Raw genomic sequence first — 12,356 nt, forward strand, 5'->3', positions numbered from 1 at the left:
TTCTATGATTCTGGTAGCTTTTGCGAGTACTTTACGCATACTCTAGGCCTGCGGTAAAACTCAACAAAGTTGTTGTTTCAACATGTCTATGATTACACCAAACATTGCATTATTATGAGTCTTTCTTGTATCTGATCTGCACTGTAGTTAAGCAAATTACGGCGGTGATAAATGTGCAGAGGTCCATTAAACAAAGCACAAGGTTAAAGGCTGGACCCTAAAGCTTAACAAGCCATTTTGAGAGACGGCCATCATTAAAGCGATTTACAATTAAACTTTTCATAATGAATGGGAAAACTAAGAGGAAAATCAGTGTGCCTCCCATCTTTTCACAGAGACGTCAGCAGAGGCAGGTGGGAATTGAAATTTCTTGTGAACCTGAGCTTTCTTACACATCTGAGGTGCTCAAGTCAGTTCCCTGCGCAGGGAAAGTGGTGTTGAGATAAGGCTTATAAGCTCCAACCTGCATCTTCATGTTCTCCTTTGAAGCCACTATAATTTCCCTGAATTAGATAAGAGAATTAGGCTGTTAACTACCTCTACCCACAGCGTGCTTTGCAAACAGTTTGCAAGAAATGGCTTTGTAAACCAAGCCCAGACCTGAATTTTCTTGAGTGCTGCTCGGGGCCTGGGAGCCCACCTTGGGCACCCAAGCAGACTGCAGGGACAGTGCTGAGCAGCTCTTGGAAAACAGGCCACAGCGATTCTCTGCAGCCCATAACAACACACAGCAGGAATCAATCAGTCATAGGGTTATTGCCTTTTTTTTTTTCCTCTCTCCATTAAAAGCCAGATTCTTCCCTTCTTGTTTTAGATATAACAAAGTAACATACTGGCATTACTCTAAATAAACAATCTTTATCAAGAGCTATCAAAAAGATACTATAAATCTTTACACAGTAAAGAGAAAACAGCAGTGCTAAGCCTGATAAAATACTAAATGCTATGGAAGAGTTTTCAGTTATAACAGTGGCAACTCTAAGTCTAGTGAAGACAGCATTTACACTCCTTTTTGACTTTGCAGCATTTGAGATTTCTTAATTTTTCTTCATTTTCTCCTAGGACTCTTCTTCTGTTTTGCTCAAATTATGGAATCATCAAGCAACACAGACTTCCAAAAAACTCTTAGAAATATGGGTGGCCCGAAAGAAACCTCTCAGCAAATAAATACCAGCAAGGAGTCAAATGCAGCAGAGAGCAAACTGAATGATATTCCAGAAGCAGCGCAAAAGGTTAAAAAGCACCTTGGGGATAAAGAAGGAGAAAACAGAATAGAGGGAACCAAAGAGAGAAAGAGGAGGAAACGAAGTACTTATGTAAACAGAGCAAGAACTAACTGGAAATTAAAAAATGAAGGAAAGCCAGCTGCAAAAAAAGAAGAGACAGTGTTGGAGACCGGCAATCAGTTAACCCCAGGACCTCTATCTCATATTCCTCTGAAAAGCCTAATGGATGTGGAAGTGAAGTTAGTCTACCTCGATGAGGAGGACATTGCCTTTGAGTTCGTGGAGCCTGCGGTGTCCACAGGCACCCAAGGAGCCTGTCACAATTCCGAAGAAGCAGATGCTTCAAATGCACCTAATTCACCACAAATTGACAAATGGCTTCAGGTAACCTTAAAAGATGCCAGCGGCTGCTACAGGCAGAAGAAGTACGCGGTGGCAGCGGGGCAGTTCAGGACGGCACTGGAGGTACGAGCACCACCGCACGGAAAAGGGTTGGCTGCAGTTGCACTGAGTGGGGATAACATTAGCAAAATGAACAAGGAGCACAAAATTAGAATGTGTGTGATTTAACAAAAATCCTGAGATGCAATCTCATGTGAAATCTGAAAATTGACAGCTATAAATAAGTGGAGGGAGGGAGGAGAGGAAGCACTGGGCAGAACCAAAAACAACCTCTGGCAATTTGTGATGGGAACACTATTCTTGCTGAATTCGAGGATGCAAGGCAAAAATTTCAGCAATCCTTCTTTATATTCTCTGTTGCATATAACCAAGGGTTACTTATAGCTTCTACTCAACAGCATTGCAGGGAAAGCTCACACTGAAAAGTACCAAAGTAAATACTGCAAAGTTAATGAGTTCTAAAACCTTCTCCCCTCCATAGTTCCTCTCTGAACATCTCACAGTCCCTCTTTTGCACAGCAGTTACTCCCCAGATCCCCCAGTTATTGTTATTATTTTTAATTTTTTTAAGCCAAAAGATGACAGCTGTATCTATGTATCTACCTTTTCTTTCTGTGCGAGAAAGGACAGATCCACTAGTGAGCAGATTTCTCTGGACACAGTCCACTTTTCCTTAAGCAGCTAAGATGCCAAAATCTTAAGGTTTGTTTGTTTACAATGGTGTTTCTTTTTTTTTTTTTTACCAAAAAAAAAAGGCATCTCTTGCCCACTACAGAAATGAAAGAAAGAGAATGACCTTGGCTATGATCTCTCAAACTGATATGTGATTTTTCATGACTTAAGTGTTCAAGCTTGAGCTGTTTTAAATGGATCTGTTCTCCAGTAAGTGGAAAGCATAGTCCTTTCTGGTCTCAGGCCAAGTCCCCCAAAAGGAGGCATCTATGGATGTTAGACATTTTTGAAAATTCCAGTCTGCAGTTTTATCAGTATCATGTGAAACACTGAGAGGTATAAAAGGAGCTTCTAGGACTCTGGCAAGGTTTAAATTTATTCAGTTTTGAGGAGGAAAAGAAAAGGAGATGTAAAGCACCACAGCAGGTAGGTCACAGTTACCTCCCCAGCCTCCTGTTTCCTGGAAGTCAGAGCCACCAGCATTTACAGTAATGCTGATTGTTCAAAGTTGTATCATTATTCCCAGATTTCTTTAGTGCTGCTAATCTCAGTTAATTATATTGGAAATCCCTTGTATTATGACCATGTAATTCATATTGTGCCAGTAGAAGTCATGGTTCATAATAATCACATAATGGGCAAGGACTTAGACATAATCAGATTTTAGTTACCCTGTCGTGTTTCCATAATGCTGCTATAAAACTGACATAATCACAAAAAAGGACCAGTTATTTAAAGATTTTTATCAGATTGACATACAGTGTCTCTCTCTCTTTCTCTCTCTCTTTTTTTTTTAAACAGTGTAAGATAACAAAAATCGGATTAGAATTGCTGGGAACAGACTATGATAAACTGTTTGCTTGTGTGCAGAATGAAATTTAACAGCAGCATCGGTTTCTCAGTTTTTAGCAATGCTAAACCTGTTAAGTAGTAGCACTCGAGCACTGCTTTCAAAGAGGTTGCATTAGAGCATTTTGAAAACAGGATCTCCAAGATATGGCTGTCTTAGGAACCTTGGAAGATGTCCTCTACCCTCACAATTAACCCAGCTGCTAACATTTACTGTGCAGATAAGAGCTTGAGTTTTTTTTCCATGATATATAATGTAATCTTTGGTAGCTACAAGGATTTGAAGGCTGGTGCCTATTCCTTCAAGAGTGAGTTTCCATATTAGAGCAATGGCAGGTGAGTAAGCAATGAAGGAAAATCAAAAAACACTTTTCACTTGAGATAAAGGGAGTGCCTGCCCATTCCTAAGAGGAAATGAAAAGACTAGCTAATAGAAACCTTGATGAAAAAATAAGCACAGATTGAAGAATTTCTTCCTGGGACTGTGAACAGGTTGATCACAGACTGGTAGGGCTGGAGGTTCTCATGCGATCGCTCAGTCCAGCTTTATGCAGAAGCAAAATATGCTCAGAATATCCCTGAAAGATGCTTATGTACTGTGTTTCTAAAAATCTCCAGCGAGAGGGACTTCACATCTATTTTGGTGTTCGAGAAAGCTGATGGAAACTTTTTGCAAATCTTCCATGTTGCAAAAGTGCCTGAAACTTCTTTCTGCATCCTTGTCTGACATGGAAAGCAATTAACCACCCTCTCTTTCTTTGTATTTGCAGCCTCTTCGAATGTCTCTTTTCAGTCTTTGCTAAATTAAATATATTCAGTTCTTTTCATCTTTCCTCGCAGGTCATATTTGCTAAATCTCTGGATCATTTTTGTTGCATCATCTTCAATTTGTCTATTTGTTCATATGTAGACAAATTGGAGATGATAGAGAAAAACAACTTAAGATACGGTGATTGGAATTGTGATTGCTTCACTCGTTTTTTGAAGAGATACACAAAAAAAGTCCAGTGTTTGATGTAGGTGAAAAGAAGCTTGATGCATAACAAGCTTAAGGGTCAGGAAATTCAAAGTTACGGTTTCTTCGAGGTACAGAATATTTATAGATAATTTTCATACATAAGGTAATTAATGTTTTACTCTGATATTAAAACATTTTGAGGTGGAGACCCAGATCCAGAAAAAAATAAGCATAGCATTAAGTTTGAATAATATCACTAAAATTAGAGCTAGCATATTACAAATATCATGGGTTTCTCTGTTTTTTTGTTTTTAGTCAAAATGTCTTTCCTAAACCTAGCATTATGTTCATGTGGTTTTATCATTCTTTAGATGAAGTTATTTTTAAGTTATGCAAACGAGATGCAGTTCTGACAGTCTATCTCTGAAATTATTGGTTTTTTTTAAAAAAAGGAAAATTATTTGTCAGAAAGGAAAATTGAAACCCTCGTTTAATTTAGAGACCTTTATGTGTTGGACAGCATGCTGCTGATTACTGCAGACATCAGGATGTAATGTTATCAAGAGCAGAATTTGTGGTTTCTCACTTTCTGCACTATTTAGCTACCATTAAAATAACCAGGAGGGACTTAGTGCTAGTCAGCTGCCTTATAACTGACCTGAGATAGAAAAAAAATAATGCTTCCTTGGAGAACTTTCACCATCAGAGCAAAAGAATTAAGTACTTTCTTGTGCTAGCAAAGAATATAACTGAAGAGATTGGAGCAATAGCCCTTTGCATTTTACTTTCTAGCACAGTAATACAGTATAATATATACACACTATATTGAGAGAGAGAAACACTAATATTCCCTAATTTTTTGGCATCCATCTGTTGGAACATAGGAAAATAGGGCTTGAACATCTGGACTGGGATATGAAGGGTATAGGAAATGACTCTTCAACTTAAAATCTCAGTGGAAACCAAACACATACATCTATAAAATCTCTGGCCAGTTATTAACAGCTTAGCTACAAAATAACATTAAAACTTTATGAGGATCAAAAGATCTTGTCTCAGACTAATCTAATATCAGAGAGTGTAAAATATTTCAGAAACATCAGCCTGCTTAAAAAACACATGATTTTGAATTTCAGACACTGTTGTCCTGAAGATAATCCTCCCTGGTGATTAAAAAACAAATGAGGAAAGTTCATGACTGCTGTGTGTAGAAAGAATTGCACAATATCTCAGCATACAGTGTTCAGTGTAGGTTATCTCAGAGGTATGAAATGCATCCCACGTGTGAGGTGAAGGCCTCGAACAGTGTGTGATCAATTCACAAGAGTGCTGTTGTGGTCCTTTCCACAAGCTGGAATATTTCCATCTTCCACAGATGGCTCTTACAGCACCAGTCCTACGCCAATGCGATAAACACCAGTGCCATCTTTTTAGTGTACCTTCAGTTTTTAGATTAACCTTTCCCATGGCTCATTGCCTTGTGATTCACTGCTTGGAAAGAAAGCTTTGACAAGACCATGTTCCCTCTTCCAGGCAACAATAGCCATGAAAAGCAAATATTTAGAAAGAGGCCATGGCATCATAACAACATACCAACATAGGTACACAATATGGTTTAACCAAGTCTTCGATCAGTGTCTCAATATTTCTGTTCATCACAAAACGAGAAATAAAACCTCAGTATTTCCTGCCTCAATGCCAACATGAGAAGAAAGGCCCATCTTAAGTACACTACTCACTGATGGCCTGCATTAGTGAAGCAAAAGTGGCCTTCTGAGGAAACACAGGCTTATCTGCCTCAGCAATAGTTACAGGAGACAAAGCTCCCAGGATGTGACGGCCAAGCAGCGCATCTGGAATGCTTGGTTATGGTCTCCATTGTGGCCATCCAACCAGCGGTAGCTGCTGGAGAAAGATGGGAGTATGGCTGGTTCCTGTCCCGTTCAACATCGACTCTCTTTCGGATAGGTCTTGAGACCCAAAGAATCAATATATAAATCCCCTGTTTTAAGGACCACCAAGTCTGGAGTATTGCTCATCCATGCACAGGGATGGAATGCACCTCATTTTCCCTACTACTCTCACAGAGAAGGGCTAAACAAGGTCTAGACCTTGTGCCACGATGCCAGGAAACTTGCATCCTCATTGGATAGCACGTGAAAGGCTAAATATTTTTGGTACTAACTTTATGGAGCTAAAAATCAGATCTATAAGTTACCAGGTCATAAGGATAGGGTTATCATCAGCACACACCATGCAGAAACATCTCCATGGGAGTATGTTCAATCTCAGAGGGAGAGCAACAAAGAGAGTCGTTGACCCCCCAAACCAAAACCTGAGATGCTGAGTTTACTCTCCAGAAATATTCTTTTGACCTCTAATAACAAAGCAGTTTCTTCAACACGCCACATTTAACAAAAAAAAAAAAAAAAAAAAAAAAAAAAAAAAAAAAAAAACACTAATCAGCAGTTTTTCTCTCCCTATAGGACCATCACTATATTTTTAGGTTGCAAAGCCAAGAAATTGATTTTTTTTTTTTTTTGGCTACTAATACTTATTGTCCTTTATAGCTGCATAAGATTTTAGATCAGGATTGTAAAGCTTACAGATGGCTCAAATCTGGCTTGTGGGGTAGTGTGGGAATCTGTTATAATGATCCATTTGGGCGCATTCCCATCTTCTGATCACTGAATTTGAATCAATTAATCTTATAGACATTTCCAGCATGCCCACCACCATGAAATAAGGCTAAAGGACTACACAGCTATTTGTCCAGAAGGAGTCATACCCTCATTCTTCTTGTCTGAGCTACTGTTACTTATCTGGCTTATAAACTGCTTTTTTTTCCCCTCAAAGGAATACTACATGTTGACCCATAAAACAACATATTTCCTCAATCATGTGCGTGTACAGGAGCAAAAGCACTGTTGCAAGAGGACAGACCATATTTTCTAATCATTTCAGTGCCAAGATGCATCAGTCAATTTCTAATTAACTCTAATTGGCTTCCTCGCATGCTATTAAATTATTTACCTGGAGGTGATGGGTGCTCAAAAGCACAAAATATTTTCTTCATACTTTGTAAATGTTAAGCAATAACATAGCTGATTAAAAAAAGAAAAAAAGAAAAAAAAACAGAAAACAAAATCACCCATCACTTGTCACTTACAGTCAAAAGCCTCATTAATCAAAATGTATGCAAACCACATGTAGACAGTCACTGAGAAACAAAGGCTGAGCACATATAGATGATTCCTCTGCAGGTAAAAAGAGAGAAGAGGGGTAAAAAAAGTAGACAGGAAGGAAGCAGCAGACCTGCCTTGAGATCCGTGGGCTCAAACCTTTGCTCACCCATCGACGTCACGTGGCTCAGGGCACTTCACCTACGGCTGAAGGCTTAAGGGTCTTGGCTAAGCCTTGGATAGCTAAATATCTTCAGCATCATGATACCAGATGAACACAAAAGTGTGATACTACCCCCCCTTTTCTTAATGAAAAGCAATGCCTTAGGGCCCTGCTGGAAATGGCAATGTTGTTATATTATTTGAGGTCCTAAGCTTTTCCTCAACTTCCCAGCCACCATCTGCTCCTGGAAAGGATGTTAAGGGATGCAAGGGCACAGCAAGTTGTGTTTGAGTTGTAGTTCTAGGCTCTTCCTGGCTGGGGTCAACACAAGGTGAAAATGCAATAACAGTTAGCTTAATATGCAAGGAGAAAAATCAGGCAAGTTAGGAAACACTGCAAACACCAAAAGCAACAGAGAGGCAAGCGATGGTTGCAGAAGGTCTGCTGTTGACATATTTTCTATCCAAAGTGTCTTTAAATCACATTGCTGCATGCCAACGTAGACACCTCGGTGAGGAGAGACAAGGATGCGGGCTGAAGGGGGCATTGAATTGGAAAGTGTTCACGGACTGATTGGAGAGGAACTTTATCTATGAGGACAGTTTAGAGAAAAAGTGTTATTAAAGTACTTTATTTCCATTTAGAGATTCACACAGGCATACACAGACAGTAGGTGGTGACAGCTGCTACCAGAACCATTTGTTATCTTACTCCTGCTCAGCTTTTGACAGTGTAAAATGAATATAAATGCTGCAAAGAACTACAGAGGTGAACCCAACGATGAGCCATGTGGGGGAATGAATTCTCCTTAGGTTACTTTAGGGAAGAGCTTTATTTCTCTTTATTCCTAAGGCATACGTGTGTGTCGTGTTTCAATACTGACAATAATGTTTAGGAGGTTCTTGTTGGAGTTTACCAAACCCACAGGCTGCTGCTGCTCCTGAGAGAGTGGCCTTGCAGCTTGCTTAAACATCACATCAGAAATGGCATGAAAATAAGGCTTCAGCAAATGATTGCTTTTCCTTAATAATCCTGTCCATCAAAACGAAGTGAGCCCTTCGCACAGTTTGCCTTAATAAAAGTGCTGGTCAGATACCTCTGTGTTTGGATTTAGCAGTAGCAAATCTCATGGCATCAAAGGGATTAAATTAGTTGGCCTGAAATTATATTGCTTTTTCCAAGCAATCATGACAGCTCTCAAGATCTAGCAACAATATAGTCATATCACAGCAGCTGACAGCTCCCTCCAAAGCAGAATTCATTTTGGCCAGCTCTTCCCACAGACACTAACAACAGACCAGTGTTCCTGCTTCCGTGTCCAATAGGCACCTTGAACTGCAAACCGATCAAGAACAGGTACTGGCATCAGTTTTCATTTTCACCCAATTGATTTGTTTGCACATGGAATATTTATACCATCCTTGGTTTGGTTTGATTTCAGAGGGGCTCACAGTTGAGGACAGGCAAATTTTGTATTGCAAAGACAATCTATAAAGGAGATTTCAGTATATTGTGCAGAATATAAAGTTCCTTGGAAACTATTGTAGTATATTGATTCCACAATATATGTTTCATTAGAGGGCTTCAGGGTTTTTGCTTCCCTGACTACTCCTCTCGCCCTGGCAATACTGATAAAGGGAACACTCCATAAAATAGCAAATAGTAATGAGAGGCACAGATTTATAGTGCAGCATGCAGGTTAAGCTGAAGTCAAATGCATGACATTTCCCTGAATTCTTTGTTCCTGATTTAATGCTTCTGAAGCAAATTATCTACCATACAAGAATGAGACCCTAAGTTTGTTCCAGGGGGAGGCAAAGCCTTAGTCTGAAGTTGGGCCAATAAACAGTAATGATTTAGGTCTAGTAATGCTGCAAGGAACGTGGTTATCTTCTGTGGGAGGAAAAGATTCACATCAGGTTTATTTTTATAAAGCAGAAGACATCTAGAAAAGAGCACAAACTAAAATGCTGTATCCTCTGAATTTTGTGGGCACTTGAAATCAATTCTGCAAGAGCTCCTGTCTCAAAAAATAACCTGAAACAGTGACAGAAACCCAAAGTCTTTCAGCCTTTGGGGAACATAAAATCCAGGTTTGACCTTCTTTTAAATTCTCCCCAAACAGACCTCACAGTAGAGCACATTGCAGGAAGCCAAGTAAATTCAGCTCCTCCTACCTGATATTTGCATATAAATTCAGCTGAATTATGTGATATTTTCCTTTTTTTTTTTTTTTTTTTTAGAAATTTTAAACAAATCTCATTAACAATCAAGACAGGGTTTTTTTTTTTTTTTTTTTTTAAACAGAATTCCTACTCTGCTGACTGGAATGAAATACTACGATGTCAGTATGACTTTGAATGGAAGCTGGAAAGTTACACTGCACACAATCATATTGAGGAAAAAGCCCTTTCTCTTTTTCCTCTCTATACTGTTTTTTTCCGCGGAGACAACACCATTAACTGACTCTTTGCTATGCCGCTCTGCTGGCATATTTGTGATAGTGGCTAATAGCTGCAAGAACGGGGATACACTGCAGTATGCAAAAGGCAGTTGCTTATCAACCCGACATGGATGAAGCTGTAACAGCAGTGATTTTTTTTTTTTTCTTTTTGCAATAGCCTTCCTTAGCAGGCGTTTTCTGGGCTGCAGTTGGTGCTGAGCTTGCCAAGCGCCTGGCGTGCGGCGCAATGCCGCTGCTCCACGAACACTTGGACCTCTCTGCACTGAGCGCCTGGGCAGGGCTGCTGGCGAGGCAGGGGGAAAGATGCTAATTAAATATATCCTGCCATTTCAGGTTTGTCCCTCTGGTTAGTCACTCTGAAATAAATCCCTTCAGGGGAAAGCACAAAGTTATCTTTAAAACTGAGAGGCACGATTAAGCATTCTTCTGTTTTGGGCAGGGGAAATCAAAGCAATCAGCTCCAGCAAGGCTACCAGGATTTTGCTGTTATCAAACTTATTCTTAACCCTTTCAGACTGGCACAGGAAAGGGCAACTGATCTTGAAGGTGCCAAAGAATCCTTTGCTGAAATACAACATTTGATCCAATTCTCTTGTACTCCCAAGCACTTTCTTAGCTAGATTTTCTACCAGATATATGATCTGCATCCACACATGTAGAGGGGTAGATAGGCATCTTATTCTTGGGGGTGAAATATTAAAATCAGGAATACATCTACCAAATCCGTAGCAATAATTAGTAAACTGCTATCACTGCTGTTTTTTTGCAGCTGCATCTTGTGTCTTGTTATCAAAGTCAAAACAGCTCTGGCAGAAAACCCAAACACCCCAACACATAGAGCATCCAGCCCTAATTTTATTCTTCCAATTTACACATGCTAACTAGCAAGCTAGCTTATATATTAGCATTCCCACTGGTCCTTTATCAAAGCCAGGGTGGGATGGGGGTGCTTATTAGCTAATGCCTGGGAGGTCTTTATTCATAAAACTTCCTTACTTGCTACTGCCAAAATTAAAGCCTTAATATTATCAACAAGATCTAGGCTGAGTTCACAGCATCACGGACTTCCTCCGTGACCTTTGACAAGCCACTTTATCACTAGCATTTATACGACTATGGTTTCATTAATATATTAATAGGCTCATACACATTGTAAGAGATACCTCCTTTATCAGTAAAAGTGTAACATAATTAATGTCTACACATCTCAGTTCTCTCCTTGCAAAACTGGAGGTAACACTTTGATTACATTTCATCTATATGCATAATAAGTCTCCGAGTGTGATATTTCAGTAGTCTTATGTTTTGCATACCTGATGGATACAAAAATCTACAGTTATAAAAAGGGTCTCTACCAAAAATATTTATATATACATATATAGTAATATTTTTAACATTAAATGTTATTTTTGAAAGAATATTCCCATCCTCTCACAGGTAGAGAAATACTCTTAGGTAGACCAAGACTGAAAATGAAGATACTGTTATATTTGCCAGCTATGGTAAAAGAACAGAAAATGAAAAAAATTCAGCTTTTTAACCCCAGATTGGCAGTAAAGCTTTAACTGTTCTAAACTGTTTTCTTCAACTTCATAGGCTCTATAAACTTTCAGACATCAGCAAGAATTCTGCACACCCAAGAGTGCGCTGAAGTAAAGGGTACCCCCCAAATTTCCCAGTTTGATATTAAAAATCAAATTTTGTAACGTAGTTCTATGAAAAGAAACCCTCAACGATACAAGATTTAACTGCCTCTCTCCAGCACCACCTCTCTGCCTGAATGTCCTTGTGCTATGACCTTAAAGTATTCAGAGGAGCTGCAGCTGCTTTCACCTTTTACTTAAAGTAACATTCTGAAAAAAATAGCAAGAGCCCTTTTGATCTTCAAAGGTAGCATTATTGGGCTGCAGACCAGAACAAGAAAACTCAGTTCCGCTGAGTGAGATGTGAAAATTGCAAACAAATCTCCTCCCTGCTCGTTATGGCCATGCACAGCACAGCTTTCTTCCCCAGCCACAGCCATTTTACCTACATGCTTCCCTCTGCATCCCTAGGGGTTTTTCCTTTTGCTCTCCCCCTTTGAAACTTGAAGTCTTTCTGCTGCTTTTCGCCCCATATTCAGCTGGGCTGCAAAATCCCAGCCCATTGCCTCCTTCCTGCCTAAATCCTCCCCCAGGGCTCCTGAGCGGAGCCTCCTTAGACCCCAAAAAGCCTCCGTTTGTCTCCATGCCCAGCAGCAGGCAGGACAACACCAGGGAACAGCCTGTCTCCTGCTACATGGCCAAGTTCTTTTATCAGAAATGACAGCGAAATGCAATAAAGGGTGAAGAAACAAATAAAATGCATTTCCGTCAGAGCTTGGAGAATAACACTGGGCTTGCTGGTCTCCACCAGGATGGTTTGCCCAATGCAAAACCTTTTCCAGTGGTTATATTGCTAC

At 39.7% G+C, this 12,356-nt stretch overlaps 1 protein-coding gene across 1 annotated transcript in view; it reads left to right on the plus strand.

Moving 5' to 3' along the window:
* Window positions 1–1,133: 1,133 nt before the first annotated feature.
* Window positions 1,134–12,356, plus strand: part of SPATA16 (spermatogenesis associated 16) — a 72,447-nt gene continuing 61,224 nt past the window's right edge. The window contains exon 1 of the mRNA XM_088523914.1: window positions 1,134–1,691. Within this exon, the coding sequence (XP_088380040.1) occupies window positions 1,134–1,691 (558 nt within the window). The remainder of the gene's footprint in view (window positions 1,692–12,356) is intronic.

Source organism: Tinamus guttatus, unplaced genomic scaffold, assembly GCF_059628265.1.
Source record: "Tinamus guttatus ecotype Peru unplaced genomic scaffold, ASM5962826v1 Tinamus_guttatus_pri_ptg000198l, whole genome shotgun sequence".
NCBI classification, from domain to species: Eukaryota; Metazoa; Chordata; class Aves; order Tinamiformes; family Tinamidae; genus Tinamus; species Tinamus guttatus.